A 16,062-nucleotide genomic window follows, 5' to 3' on the forward strand; every position below is an offset into this window, starting at 1 on the left:
CACATGTAGCTGTATCTTACTGCCAAGACCTGTTTATTTGTTCCCATGGGGCAAGGCCACTCTACAGAACCTGCTAGGTCACTGTGACCACCAAGCCCATACCCCCACAGCTCCAGCCCCTCCACCTCAGAGACACATGGAGAGACATTAATGTAATAAAATGATTCACTCAGAGGTGTCCATGTTTTGGTGCAGATCACGTTGGATCTGTCCTACTGGACTTTGAACAACCAATGATCTGTTCTAGTGTTACAGAGCTGTCTGGTTGAACACCAGCCAGTGTGTGACTGACCTGCACCTGGTCCAGCAGCATGCCGGCCATCACCATGCCCAGCCCGGCCAGCAGGTATGAAGGCAGCACCTGGAGGCAGATCAACCTGGTTGACTCTCTGGAGGAGATGTGGAGCTTCTCCTCCATCTTGTCAGGACAACTTCTGCTGCTGAGATTCATGTCTGGTCTTTGGAGCGGCCAGTGTTCTGTGATCATACAAAACCAAACTGCTGCTAACCAGAGGAGCCCAATGCTCTTTGTCCTACAACCTGTCAACCTGTCCTCATGCCCTCACGTTTCTTATCTCTGTGACACAGATGATTACTGATGACAGTGCAGGATTGCTTTGTATAATTTTGGGTGATTCCAGTAGCCTAAAACTACTCCTGCAGTGCAGTACCACCCAGTACAGGTTTTGTTTGATTGGTTTTGTTTGGTTTTGTAGTTTTGTTTTTTGGTTGTTTTTTTTTAATATTTTCTGTAAATCAAAATAGTGAGTAGCGTGACAGTGGGTCCTGTAAACAGTTTGAATTTTTAGCCAGTAAGTAATAAAGAAGGAAGAAAGGCATCTTCAAAGAACAGAGACACAGCCCACCACCACCTGCTATAAATATTCACCCTACACCTCCCGTCCCCAGTTGAGGTCTCATGTTATATGTCAAGGGCTGAGCTCAAAGAGTGGGAGCCATAGATCACAGTTTGTTCTCCAGATCCAGTCACCGATTCGTAGGGAGATTGTGGTATTTTTTTTTTGTAAGTCTTCTTATCAGATCATGTTGTCAGTGGCTTGCAGTGGCTTCATTATTTTTCCCTCACTGTGTTGTGCCTGACTTCCTGTGGCGTTTTACCGGCATTTGCTGGCACAGGAGCAGTCTCTCCTTATCTGTCGTCTGGTTGCAGTTCGTAGCAACTTCTAGACAGTGACCGGGGTCAATGCAAGAGACTAGCCCAACAACAGAACAAAAGGAGTCTGCTGTAAAGGTTTGGTTCCTCTGAAATAATTGCTGATTTGTCTAGAGATTGGTGAGTGGAACATGGATATTTGTATGTGCAGTGTGAAAAACTAAATGTTTAGGCTACATTTTGGTTGGTTTGTTTCTCAAGGTGATTTTATGTGGCGAACATGGCTGAGGCTTGTGATAAATGGCAGCAGAGAGGTTCTGGAGAGCTTCAGTTCATCAGTGGCTACAGGAGCGTACCGACCACTAAAATCACCACCATTCGTCTTCGGGAAATTTATGATCCCAAACCTCAACCTCCCAAAGCTCCTGTTCGGATTCGCCCTCCGAGTCCAAGAGCTCCCCCAGTGAAGGAAGCCAATTTAAAGCCCAGTTTGCCCAGTGATCCTCCCATTAAGACGATCATGAGGAGACGAGCTCAGTCTCTTCCTTCGTCTGCAGAGAGGAAGAAAGAACTTAGGAGCCTGCAGGTACGGTTTGTGGACTCACTGGGCCTGGAGTTAGAGGAAGTGAAGGTCTTCAAAGTTCAAGAGCACCCCCTGATACCCCAACATGTTATGTTCAGACTACTGATGAGCTCTGAACTGGCTTTCGGGAAGTCATTGGAGCTGTCCCTGCCTTACTTCAAACCTTGTTTCCTTGAAAATATGGGAGCTCAGCCGGACTTCCTGAAGCGTCTCTGTACTCAGAGTGTGTGTCTGGAGCAGGTCCTGTGTTCAGAGCAGGGGATAACAGGCACTATACAAGTACTTAATTTAGCTTATGAGAAAGAGGTCACAGTGCACTACTCTTTCACCAACTGGAGAACACACACAGATACAACAGCATCCTGGGTATCAAGTGAGAAGCTTGGAGAGTGTGATGCTCCAGAAACCGATATCTTCAGATTTCGTCTGCCGGTCCCACCCTTCATTTTGCAGCCAGGAACTATCTTGGAATTTGCCATCTGCTACCGTGTAAAGGGATCTGATTATTGGGACAACAACAATGGGCACAACTACAAACTGTCATGCCACAGCTACAAGGTGACTGTGCCAAGAGAGTGTGAGGACAGCATGCTGCATTTCACCTGAGTGTCCACATGGGGGAGCAGTAACACCTGCACAAAGATATGGGTGACAAACACTCAAAATACTGCACATATTTATTCCCAGTGTTTCCCTCACTTTATTATGTGCAGTGGTGGAATGTAATTTGCTATTTACTCAAGTAGTCCAAGTTAGTAGAATTCTGGGTAATTTACATGAGTATATCCATTTTATGCCACTTTATACTTCTATTCCACAACATTTCAGAGGCAGATCTCGTACCCTTTGCTTCACTAAATGAATCTGGGAGCTGTAGTTACTTTTCAGATTCAAATTTTAAATGTAAAATATATAATCAATTTGTAAAATATTAAGTGTTATTGTAAATGACACATCAACATATTAAGTAAAACGTTAAACTTAAATCTCCAGCTCAACGAGCTATAACATTAAAATCAGGTTTACACACTAATGCATCAGTGATGACTAGTGAGTAATGGTGTTTACTTTAAATACTTGTAGTGTATGTTGGTGACAATACTGTGACTGTTTTGAAAGCAGGATATTTATTTGTAATGAAGTATAATTTAAAGGGTAACATAACACCCCCTGAAAATCTTGTTTGTGCTGACCCCTGGTGTTTTAACTTCTCATCTTGGTGCAGTGATGTAGAAGTGTACCCCAGTGTCCCACGACATCACTGTTGGGTGTGGTCACAGGTGCAACTAAGGAAACACCTAACCATAGCCATCAGTGATCCTGGGAGTGGTCACAGATGAAACAGTCTGAGCAGAGATGGCAGCTGTTAAATGATTCTTTCAGTAAAGGATCTGAACACTTCCTCCACCTCTGACGAGATGATGCTGGGAATAGGAAAACTGCATGTTATTCTTCATTACAACACAACTTCTAATACATGAGTCTAGTGTTATAGTGTTATATCTGATTTGCTTCACCACACATTTGTACTGGAGTTCAATCTTAAAGGGGTATGCCATCAATTTAGTATTGCACTTCCACAAAGTTCAGGACTGACATCCTGAAATGGTCAAAACCAAAGTAGCAGAGGCTGAGATATCCTGGCTTTTAGTCACTCTTATCAGTGAAACTCTGTGATGATATCGTCTCGTATTAACTGAACTGAACTTCATGAGCAAAATTTGTGGCGTACCCTTTTAAATGATTCCAGCCTGTTTGAAGTCATGGAGGGCTGCTGTGTTCCTGCCGGGCTTTTATTTAGATTAAATCCCTGCCACCTCTGTGCAGACCTACAAAAGAATTTGCCCACTTTGCACTTTAGTGAGTCTGGTGACCCACTCTGAGTCTGAGTGAGACAAAACACTGCTGTTGAACCTTAAGACAGAATTTGCACAAGGTAACAAATCCATAATCTTTGCTGATTTCACACAAATGGAGAGGAGTTAATGATCTGTTTGAAACCTAAGCAGCTTGTTTACTTTCTGCTATGACCAAAAGGGCTTGACCTCATTCTTCTGGAGCTTGTTTTGTTTTAGGAGGATTACAGGGAGCAGTGTTAGCATGTCTGTTGCACTGTGACCGGTTCCTGTAGATCCCCAATGGTAACTGACCTTTCACCAAAAAGTTTCCACTGATATGAGAGCCCAGATTCCAGAGGACTTTCTGGCAGACTGTGACGTTTGGCTCGTGGGAGGGCATTCTTCCATCTGCATTAGTCACTGCAGCTGTATGGCATGCTTTAATCTGAACACTGTGATCTGAACACTGAAAAGCTTACTGAGCATATCAAGCAGTCCAGAGGTCAACTAGTTTTATGAAGTTTCTAGAATGAGGTGACTTTTCTCTCAACTCTAAAGGAGATTTCCCTTATTCTGTCTTCTTTAAAGACTCACACGTCTAAAAAGTTCATGAATCATTTCTGTTTGAAAAAGCATGAAATGATCGGATCATATTTTTTCACTTATTTTAAGAAAGAAACACATTATTATCATCATAATACCAGTGAAAATCAGCTCCACCTTGCCAACCAGCTAATGTTAAAATGCTGCTTACATGTTAATGCACTGTTCTGCATAATGAGTACTTGTATTTTTGCTACCTTTACCTATAATGGAGTATTTTCACACTGTACTGACACTTTTATTTAAGTAAAGGATCTGAATTCTTCTATGTGAATGATTAATGATGTCACTCGTTCTGTTTCTGCTTGAGACAGCAGCCATGCCATTTGGCCAGTGGCCTCTCACTGCAGGAGTGTTGATGATTTCCGGGACACGAGATGGCACCATTGTTCAAATCTTAAAGCCTACATGTTCCATTTAAAACACAGTATTTGATTTGTATTTCCAGTAGTGGATGAAGTATTCAGATTCTATAATTAAGTAAAAGAAGCCATGTAACAGTTCAAAAATCGTAAGTATAACAAGCTATTATGAATAAATGTATTTGAAAGTTAAAGGGATGTGTAATGCAGCAGAATGGCCCCTTTCAGTTATATTATTAATTATATTGCTCGATTATTATAACTGATGCAACATCATGTAATAAGCTAAACTAGAACATTTTTAATTACTTTATACACTGTTGTGCAGTTTAATCTGCTACAATGCATCACATGTTATCAGATGACCATGGTTTCCTACATCGTTCCATCACTGGTGGTGGAAAAAAATATTCCGATCTTTGGAAAAAGCACAAATACAAAAAAATACTCCATTACAAGTAAAAGTCCAGTATGTCAAATTGTTGCTTGAGCAAAGGTTCAGAGGTTTTATCTGTAAAATCTACTTGTCTAGTAGTCTAAAATCTATTATTAGATATTATTTCTTAATCTTGTTTTTTATGTGGCCAGCTTTAGGTACTTGTACATAATTAAGCCAAAATTGTATTTTACAGTACCGTACTTGAGTAAATGTGCTCAGTTACATTCCACCACTGCCCCTACTGATTCCTGAGAGCATAATTTCATCTGCCTTCACAAACTCTATGTATCAGTTTTGTAAAAATAAGACACAACTTTCTACAGCTGTTCTCCCCAAAGAAATGCATGTTATGCTCAGAGCTCTCTGAGGGCAACCCCGCCAAAAGTTGTTGTCTCTTGTACTTGCCGTCTGTAGGTTTCTTGTAATTACTGGATTCACAGACGATGACTAATTCCACTGTAGCAGTTATTATGAGGCATGGTGGATAAAGGCATGTGCATGACAGTGAACTGCAAACTGTAGCACGGCCACAACAATGTAGCAAAAGCAGTCTTGGTGCTGTGAGGCTTTTAGCATCTCAACCTCTTACAGTTGCACCAGACACAAAAACAAACATCCCCTCTCGATCCTTCGGGGCTGCCTCGGTTCCATGGCTCTAACATGGTGCTCATTTGTATGGGTGTTCTTCGCTAACAGTCTTAGCTGTCGTGCCAGTGTGTTGTGAGGGCACACATCCCATGCAGCCTCGCAGCGCTGTGCCTTTATTTGGGGCTGTCATCTTGTGTTTGTTGCCGGTAGTTATATAAGAAGGCACCATATTAGGAGCCACGATGATGCTCAGTAGTGACGTTTAGAGTGGCTGGGACTGAAATGTAAAAACTGATGCATCATTATGAGCCTCAGTGATTGAGTTACATCACTAAAACACAATTATGGCCTTTGTTTGGAATAATGGAACCGTCACTTGTAATATTCGTTCATTATTAGTCTCAAGCGTGTGCCTGCTTTCCTTGTAATATAATATTCGTAGAAGCAAACATTTGTTAATATAAAAGCTAATGTGTGATTCAAAATAACAGCTTCTGGGTGCTCATTGTTGTTGAGCAGCAGTGACGTTGTGTACTATTCTTACACAATGAAGCTCAATTAATGTTTTCAAGAATACACTATTTGGAAAAAAGGAAATGGTCCAAATTATGACGTGATTTATAATCCAAAGCCTATTTTTGACCCACAAAGTCATCTTGGTTACACTTGGCTATAAACTGCAGAACATATGTTGAGCGTGCGAGTTCATCTTTGGCCTTCACCGATCTGAGGGACACCCGGAAATCAGGATATCCCCCTCACGCCTGCGAGAGCATCCCCTGTTCCTCCCACGCACCTCCACAGGTTCCCAGGACAGTTCTGGACCGGACTGGCCACTATCAGCCGCCGCAGCTCTCGGCCAGTAGCTGCTCGTTTCATTACTCCAAACAGCGAGCGGTCCTGGAGTACAGTATAGTTTAAACTGGAGCTGCCATCTGTTCCTCCACCAGGGCCAGGATGGAGGCTGTGACTCATATAACATGCATGTTGATGTCAGAGAGAAAACTATAAACTGCACTGCCAGTTTGAACGTGCCTGACAGAGATGCTACCATACCAGGGTTAGTTTAATTTTTTTTTTTTTTTTTTTTTAAATTTGATATCAGGTAAGAGGCTTTCACCATCTGAAAGAGGCTTTACAACAACCTCACGTGTGCCTCCATTATTATAATGTCTTTGTCTGGGAATAACAAGCTCAGGGAGAAGTGTGATGCCACATCTCAATAAGCCAGACACAATGGCTCGTTTCTCTCGTTCTTGTTCCTCTGCCAGTGTGAGGCAGCAGCACCAATGGTTATTAGATCAACAACTCGCTCCAAATTGGACAAATGCAGACAGGAGGACTTGTTTACACGCGGGTCTTTAACCTAACTAACCTGCTTAACACCCTGACAAATGAGGCCTGTCCTCATTTGTCAGGGAATAACACATGGCATGATGAGAAGAAACAGGTCACTGCCTGCACTTTGGAAACTAAACTACTGCTTGACCTGATTGCAACAAGGTGATCTTCACTGCCGTTTTATTATCTGCTTACTAAAGCACAAGAACGATTCTTCATTTTGAGATAAATCTGATGGGATTACAACCCATTTATGATGCTCCGTCAGTAATTATCACCTTAATTCAAATCACCTTTTTAAATGTCGCACATTTCCACTATGCCATGAAATTTAAATGTGACTGGAAAAGACACAAAACACACGCTATACACAAGACAAAACAAAGTTTGTTACAAATTGAAAACCTGTATTGTGCAGACAATAAATAGTGCTTACAAAGGGATTTTTGTCTTGTACACAGACAAGGTTTCTGTTTAAGAACATTTACACTGTCGATATGAAACTCATCATCAACTGAATCAGTGAGACTCAGACACAGCTCGGGGATGTGACTACTGATACTGGAGTGGGACTGGTCGACTCGGTCACATGCACATTTCCCCCCTGTGGCATCAAAAAGGACATCTGTCAAAAAAAGAGTCTGTTTACAAAAAGAAGTCTCTGCTTGTCTATGGCGATTACATGACCTCGATTCTTCCTGCTCCTTTGATTAGGTGAAGGGAGGGTTAAGGAGATGTTCCTCTGAGCAGAAGTGGAGCTTGCTGCATGCGTCCCCCGTCCACCGACAGCTCCAAATTCTAGAGACATAGCCTCCAAGGTTCGCTGGACCCCAATATCAGGACACCCACTGCCTGTGGGCCAGGGCGCTGGAAGACTCCGTGCAAGGTCTTCACTGACAGAACCAGGTATCAGCAACTCTTCACAGAAGAAACCTTGCTAAGGCCGGTGGAACCTGTAAGGGGGACAAGGGGGGTAAAGTCAGCATGGGTTAAAATATTCAGCTAGCAGAGCTTCATCAATCAAGAGTGCTATTTTTAGCCCAATGGATGGTGCTCTTAAAAGCAACCAATAGCTTCTCCTCAAAAATGGGGTCTTGCGTAAGCACAACCCCGGCTAATTCAGGGTTTTTTTTTTTTAGTTACACAGTCTTGTCATAAGCAAAACGTAAGCTAAATATGTGCGGACATTCATTATAGTGGAGCGGTGGTGCAAAAGGGTGCAACTTTCTTCTCTCAAGGGGTCTGTCTGCAGCTAAATTTAAGCTCTGCTCTGCAGGGTGTGCACTCATTGATGTGAGACTGCTGGATAGTGCACCTTTGAGAACCTTTGCAGAATGTCACGCCGACCCCCTTAGATATCATTCGCTAACAATAAAGCTGACAAAAAGAGCAGAGAGGATAACACAGGCTCGCAGTTACCTTGTCAGATGCTTGCTCGAAGAATGAACTTCCATCTCATTACTTTTGAACTCGTTCAGCTCCTTGCGTATCGCCGCCTGTGAACGAGAGCAACATGGAGCGTGAGCTCAGGTGTGGCCCCTCATACATCGATGCTCAGGTGGTTAACCTCAAACGAGGATGTTTTGAAAATGCAGAAACATCTGTTGTTTAGGTGCCAATTAGTTAAGCTTAACTGGGTTTTATGTAAAAGTGTGTGGCAGCCAGGAGGTTGTATTACAAATCATTCATCATGAGAGACAGAGTTTTCTGCAGCATTCACCAAATTAAATTTAGGACTTTCTGAGACCTTTTTGATCACACATGCAGTTCAGTGTAATATTTTCATCATCACTCTGGACAAAGTATGATGGAAAACCAGAGGGGATGATATGACCTGCTACTATTTATTATATTACATATTTTTAGTACTTCCCAACAATATATAACAATTTGTATTGATAGAATGAATTCAATTAATGCAACCTGGACCCAGACAGGCAGCAGAAACTAGAAGTTTGTGTTATTAAATTAGTAGCGATTAATTCATGTAAGTTAATTTAGGTTTTTTTCTAAAATCATCATTTGCCCATTCTGAGCTGATGATGTGACAATCCACTGTCACAACAATCCTACTTGTAATGTGTGGTGTCTCCCAACAGCCGACAATCAGATCCCAAAAACATTTGAGACGACTGTCAATTTAACTGAAAACTAACCCTAACCCTTTTTTTTAATACCTTCTAAGGCCTTTTTTTTTAGAAGAAACTGAATTCAATACTTTTTAAGATTTTTCCATACTTGCAGATTTGTACTATTTTAAGACCAGTGTTGCTGGTCTGTCCTGTAAACACCACGGATATTTTATAGCTACCTTGTCAGCAGCTGACAGTCTGGTCCAGGGCTTGTCAGCTCGTCTGTCATAGTCCTGAGCTTTGGCCACTTCCACGTAGTCACTGAAACGAATGAGGATCTTTCTGTCCCGCAGCTCGTCCACCGTCGGCCGCTGGTTCAACTGGAAAATAGACATAACCGTCAGCTGTAGCTCTCATCAGCTTATCAATGCATTTAAAGAGATTGGTGATAGAAACTAAATGTCAAAAGCAAAAGCAGGTTGGGTATTAAGGTTCTGTTTTGACTGGTTGACAGTCCCCCGTGAGGGCTCGTGTGTGGCCTAAATGTGGGATTAAATTGATGAAATTTTAGGAAATTGCTCAAATCACTGCAGCCGCTTACCTTTCTGTTCAGCCGCTGTTTGATTTCCCTCCTCTCTTCTTGTTCTGTCTGGTCATTTCTCTCTGTTGACACAAGGGAAGAAAAATATTATAACTCAATCAAATCATTTAATTACACTAATTACACACTCTCTGGGATAAGCTCAGTCACTCTACTGAACGTTAGGTCACTGTCTTTTTCATGGGTCTGGACAGTTGATAAAGTCTGTGATTAACAGAGCTAATATGTCCACTGCTCCTCTCAATCAATACTCATAAGTAAGCCATTCTGTAACAGTGCTGAGGACAGGACTCTTGGACTGACTTCGACTCTGCATCAGCACTCAGGGTGAGTCAGGGGGCGAGACACGGGCAGATTAGAGCACTAATAGGATTTATCTTTATTAGATACGACAGAAAGATCACTTAATTTATTTTTAATCTCTCTCTCTTTTTCATTCCCCCCAAAAAATGTATCTGAGCTGCTGAACTAGTTTGGCAGCTTAAAATGAGGCTGGCACCTGTCACCGTCTGAGTACAGGTCACTCTTGGGGTGAACGCAATGCGACGGGAAGACGTGATTCAATTATCTGTTGTTTTTTTTTTCCAAAAGGCTTTTAGTTTGTCAGGGGATGTGTTGTGGTTCAGGGTGAGTGTCCTGATGGCAGAGGGTTGTATTTGGCTTGAACATGCTTGAACTGTGCAGAGACAGAGAGAGCGAGAGAGAGACAGGAAACAGACAGCTGCTCAGAGCTCACAGGTGGCCCATGTCAGCTGGGAGAAACAGTCAGTACTAATGTGGGACTTCATTCCTCACATGGCTGTTTCATAATGGTTCTGTCCTTTAAGAAACAGAGTGGTAAGAGGAATATTACAGAGATTTGGAAGATTTCTAAGGCTCTGTCATTTACTCTGGACCAGTAATCTGTCCATGATTAATTAGCCTGTAAACTGTAGGAGAATACTTTAATAAGTCTACAACAATTTCCAAGATCCCAAGATATGGTCTCCAATTGACCTGTTTTGTGTAAACAACAGTTCAAAACCCACAAGTATTAAAATCACAAACATATAAAACATAAAAAAGCAGGAAATCCTCATGTTGGAGAAGCTGAACACAGATAATAGCTGATGACTAAAACTATTAATGGACTATTAAAATAGTTGAATTGATTATTAAATTATTTGATTCGTAAAAAGATTTCTGTCATCCACTAGTAGATTGATGGATGCATCTCTGCTCTAAATAGTCTAAAAAGAAATACATAAATAAAATGTAAACAATTTCAGAAACAATAAATAGTAGGTAATACACATAAGACGAACTTCTTTTTTGAAATACTAAATTATTGTAAAGCGTTAAGTCGAATAAAACTTGGCAGGAATATTTCTGAATCTTTTTTTGTTTTGTCTTTGTAAACAGTACGGATTAACCCACCGTGAGGTTTATAAAACTCTATGTTACATGGCACAAACCGCTCTTTAAGCTGTCGAGAAAAAAACCTCAACCGATGAGTGAACTTACGCTTCAGGATGTTCCGACTCTCCAGCTCCTCCACCGCCGGCCTCTGGCTCAGTCTCCTGCGGAAAAACACCAGAATTACGTTCTGGACCATCTTTCCTCCTACTCTGCTGGGGTCTCTGTCCTCAGCCCCCCTTGGCACAAAGTCTCTTAAGTCCTCACTGCTACTAGCACTCTGGATGTTTGAGCCGGTGTGCAGAGCGCCAAGATCCGCACATCCAAAACGCAAACACCGCGTCCCACCTCGAGTCCAAAAACCGGCTTATTTTGGTATTATAACATTTAAGGCTCCACATCGGGAAGAAAAAAGTCAGGCTGCGCGTTTTATAGCACGCGTCAGAGCCAGTTTAATGAAGAAAAAGTGTGAATTTCCCTCAAAGAAGCAGCTTGGTTTGAATGATCCAGGAGTTTAGAGAGAGGCGCGTTGGTTGTAGTCCCGGCGGAGCGGCGGAGGCGTGCAGGATGCTGAGCGCGCTGAGCTGTGCTGAGTGGAGTGAGTGGTGCCACACAGCCTGCCTCCTTTTTACCACATGCACAGTACTAATGTGAAGGGGTGGGACTGAGGAGGAGAGTCCCCATGCACACATTCACACAAACCTGCTGCAGCACAGGGAGCTGCTTAAGTACTCTGGTAGGACAGATTTATCAGGAAAACGGTTTTGTAGCAAGTATAAACTCATCTAAAATGACTTTTTACATTTTATATCAATATTAATAACACAAACTCACAATGTGATGAGTGTGAAGTATGTGATATGATAGGAAGAGAGTGTTTTCTGAGAAAAGAAACATTAAGCAAAAAACAATATCTGTATCACTGAACAACACAAGACATTCAATGATAATGAGCAGAGTTTCAGCAGGACAGGTGAGGTTAGAGACACAGCTGCCACACTAACAGAATCCAAAAGGAAAACTCTCATATTGCCTCACAGGCAGCATATGTTTTAGATTTTTTTTCTTTTCCAAACCAGTTTCTCGATATTTTATTAAAAACATTGAGCCTTAGGTTACTAATGTTGATGGCCGAGAAAGGCACGTGTAGCTTGAAGGTTTAAATATTATATTTTTCCATGGGATAGGTTCCAGCTCCCCTGTGACCCTGACGGATCACATGGTATAGAAAAAGATGGATGGATAGATTTTTCCATGGTTGTTAATTTGCTAGAAAAACAGATTAATTTAATTCAGTTCTGGATTATCAATAATCCAAATCCAACTAGTTTATTTTCTTGAACAAACCAGTTAAAACTGATAAGAAAGCCAAAAGAACCTGTTATTTTTAGATGCTGCGGTTTCTATAAACAGTCAGTGAAGATCATACAAAGGCAGAATCTAAATTTTTTTAATATATTTTTAATATATTTTATATTGCAATTTTTGGGGGGTAGGATAATACAACCTTTCTATCTGTTATGCAGTTTGCCACCAAACCTGAAAACTTCCTTTTTTTCTTTGCCTCTGTAGAGCAGAATAATTGATGACGAGCTTTCCAGTTACCCTTGGGGTGGGGTACTGAACACAGTATGAGTGCACAGAAAACCCATTTCCTGAATAAACAGGTTAAATAAAGACAGTCAGTCACGACTCACTTGAGAAAAAGAAAAACGAAAAAAGGCTCACAATAAAATCTACTTTCATAATCAACCAGAAGAGAATGAAACCATAACGTATTCACACTCTCACTGTTGGGAGGTGAAGCTATGATTCAAATCAGCAGCATGGACAGTCTACAGCAAAGGGAGAGAGCAGAAAAATTAGATGTCAGATGTTGTTCTGACCAGCTCAGGAGCTCAAAGTGCTGACTGAGAAAAGGGACATTACATTTAGTGGGAACGCAGTGTCTTTTCTGGAGCAGGACAACCCCCGTCCTCCACATTATTGAGGTGGACACATAGTTTTTAAGTCTGGGTTCGCAGCAGGGCAAGCTCGCATCATCTTGAAATCGTCAAAATGATCCCTCAAGTACTTACTGTCCCCTGCAACTGTTCAGCTGCTATTCCCAAGTCTAGTCAGAGTAAATGTGACATGGATATCAGCATCTAGGCATCTGTGCTTTAGAATGATTTTGCACACGCTTGAAAAATATGTAATCGTTTAAACCACAAAAGCAATTCACTTTTTAAAAAAATGTTTTTACTTAGGTCTGCTGTTTCCCTGTACATCTCTGTGGCCACACATCAATGTTGATATTTGTTGATTGAAGCCAAGGTTAAGTAACTTGTGGTGTGTTCTCATAAACAAAGTTTATGATTATGTTTGGCTTCTGCAGTGTTTACATCCATGTTCGCTCATTTGCACTCTTCCCTTTAACTGCCGCCTTTGTTAGCAGTTTGCTGCATCTCTTGGCAGATTACTCCCCCCACCTGTCTGTTACTTTGATAGGCTGAAACTGATGGCAGCATGCGTGTATCCGCTGTGTTTTGTCCACCTCAGTCTGCTCATGTCCCAAAGCTGCTCTCACAGCGTTAAGTGTGAACACTTCACTGCATCTGTGATTGACAATCACAGTGTGCAAATGTGAAAAATTATTTGCTGTGACGCAAATGACGCTGAGTTATGACATTAGCAAATCTCTCTTTCTTATTAGCACAGAACGGTGTGCAAAACATTAAGGCTGACGCTCGTCCTTTTAAGCTGACGCCTTTTGTTGCTTTTGCTGGATAAAATAACTAAATTCACTGGCAGTGGGTCATATCCGCTTTTACTAATCAGAGTTAATTCTGTGAGTAACTTGATGGGTCGTCTGTTTTCATTAAGTGCTCTCTGCAAGCCTAGTGTCTGCACTCAGACAAAGATCATTTGCAAGGGAGGAAGATCCACTCTGTAACTCCTCTGTAACTGTGAGTCAATACAGGAGTCGTTCTCTTTCTTCTTTCTTTCATGCATATAAATTCAGATTAACTGGTCCACAGTTGTTATTTTAATGTATCAGAAACATAATTAACATTGCAAATTTTCTGCCTTTATGTATATATTCATTTACTCTATGTAATCTTTGAGACAAGAATTTCTTTCAGGGTGAATTGTTTTCCATCTTGCCTCATTTTCTGGTTGTAGCTTTTGTGTCCAATGGGAAACTGTGTGTTTTAGGTAAATATACATATAAGAAAGAACTTGGTATCAGCAGATATTAAAGAACTCGGATCAGGATACCTCACACGGTACCTCTAATTGCAGGTCTGTTGTGGGAGGTGAACTGATCTCCTGTATGTTCTGTATGCACTGAATATAAACCATGAGGTGCTGTCCAACACAGGTAATTCCTGTGGGATACTGGGCCATCTTTCATCCACTACACCTTGCTTTTTCAAACTCTCCTGATGTCGGACACATAATTTTGCTGGCAGTCAGAAACTAATTTCCATGTTACAACAAATCAGTTGAGTTCAGAGAATGACCACACAAACTCATGGAAAACCTTTTATAAGCTGCAACATTTTGTCCCTCAATATAATGACCAAGCGAATGGCACCTAGAGTGCAGATCTAAAATAAGCTTCCTGCCCTGCAAAGGCTTCAGCTGTGACTGGGACCACTGAGGGCTTACAAAACAGGACCACAGACATGGCAATATTGGAAGTTGGGGGGGGTCGATGTGCTAAATGGAGCAGAGCTTTAGCAGGATGCATGGTCTGCAGCAGAAAAAACATTTCAGGTCAATAGCATTTGCCTCAGTTCACAGAGTGAATCAAATCTGCTGCAGCACCTCTCTTCAACTTAAAAGACATGTATCAGTCATGTATGTTACATGAGAAAATTAGGTGCTGTGGACTATAGGCAAAGACAAAATCTAAATACCATGAAAGCAACAGTGAGTCAGCCTGTGTCTGTTTTGCCAAACAATCCTAATGGGCCTTTAGTCACAGCCTCCTGCAGCGAATTGTGCTTCACAAGTACTCACCCACTCTGTTTGGTCAGAGGTAAAAGTTCCTTGTTTGCTGGAGAACTCACCAGCATGTCAAAGCAATGAGCTGCCTATAAGAGCAGGGGCTGATGGGAATGTCAGCCCATGAAAAGTGGAGGAGAATGGGATGAGTCAGGCGCTACGGGCCGGGCAGCAGCCAGCTACTGCCCACTGAGGTGTGTCCTAATCCCTCGCTCCTTCCCCTCAGTGACAGAGCCTGAGGACAGGAGCACCACGGTTAGATGTGGAGTCTGAGTGAGCCCAGGACGGCCTGAGGGACGGTGGGGGGGGGGGGGGGTGCAGGGGGGTAGTTGGGGGGGTTAGTTGCCAAGAATAATTAAAGGAACCCTCTCTAATCGTAGCCTACCAGAAGCTTGGCATTTATGTAACTTGGTTGTGTTTAAATATTGACCTGGATGTCTCCCACTGTTACTAGGTCACACGAGTATGAAAGACTGTTGCTTTGAGGATAACGTTGCTTGGATATATATTTGCAGCATCACCTGACATTCTATTTCTCCCATTATACACTGTTAAATTTCAAGTTACAGAGAAAAAAGCAGAGTAAATCACTCAAGAGCCTTCTGACTACCTTTTTAAAACTCCCTCTGTTCAAAGGCTCACTGTGCTTTTGATGATAGATGAATGGGACACATTCAAAGACTCACACATGAAACCAAGAATCAACTGCATATCTAGCCAACTGTTTGTCTCTGAGGCTTTGGCCTTTAACACAGGTCCACAGATCAAGGGGGGGGGTCATGTCTGGCTCTTGGATCACCCGCTGGGAGCACAGTGTGGAGGAGGAAGCCTCAAATAGCATGGTTCTGCTTCCAACACTGTAGGTATACTGTACCTAAACCATAAACTTTCACACTGAATAAAACACTACAGGTTACTGTACACAGGACCGACACTTTGACAATGAAGAAACTTCAGGTGTCTCTGTAAGCTGAGGCACAGCATCCATCCATGTGGAGAGTTTTAAACTTCAACCAAATAATAAACAAACAACGGTCTACAACCATGCTTTCAGCTCTGAGAGGCTTTATTCAGGCACAGTGCTGCTTTGAAGTAAATGTTAAATGTTCACTATCTTCGTTTAGCATTTTTGC

The 16,062-nt window shown here is 41.9% G+C and overlaps 2 protein-coding genes across 4 annotated transcripts in view; one reads left to right on the forward strand and one right to left on the reverse strand.

Annotated features, from left to right (window-relative positions):
- The first annotated feature begins 932 nt into the window (after positions 1-932).
- ppp1r3db (protein phosphatase 1, regulatory subunit 3Db) lies at positions 933-5,020 on the forward strand. The gene is made up of 2 exons (XM_041033885.1): positions 933-1,252; positions 1,376-5,020. The coding sequence occupies exon 2, from the start codon at positions 1,395-1,397 to the stop codon at positions 2,301-2,303; it is 909 nt and encodes a 302-aa protein (XP_040889819.1). The 5' UTR covers positions 933-1,252; positions 1,376-1,394; the 3' UTR covers positions 2,304-5,020.
- A 2,216-nt stretch (positions 5,021-7,236) lies between these two features.
- phactr3b (phosphatase and actin regulator 3b) overlaps positions 7,237-16,062 on the reverse strand; it is a 46,124-nt gene continuing 37,298 nt past the window's right edge. For all 3 annotated transcript variants that reach the window (XM_041033883.1, XM_041033882.1, XM_041033884.1), the window contains 5 exons: positions 11,045-11,100; positions 9,542-9,603; positions 9,180-9,320; positions 8,288-8,364; positions 7,237-7,821 (listed from right to left, as the gene is read on the reverse strand). In XM_041033883.1, coding sequence (XP_040889817.1) covers positions 7,806-7,821; positions 8,288-8,364; positions 9,180-9,320; positions 9,542-9,603; positions 11,045-11,100 — 352 coding nt within the window. In that variant the 3' untranslated portion in view covers positions 7,237-7,805. The remainder of the gene's footprint in view (positions 7,822-8,287; positions 8,365-9,179; positions 9,321-9,541; positions 9,604-11,044; positions 11,101-16,062) is intronic.

Source organism: Toxotes jaculatrix, chromosome 3 (genome assembly GCF_017976425.1).
Source record: "Toxotes jaculatrix isolate fToxJac2 chromosome 3, fToxJac2.pri, whole genome shotgun sequence".
Lineage (NCBI taxonomy): Eukaryota > Metazoa > Chordata > Actinopteri > Toxotidae > Toxotes > Toxotes jaculatrix.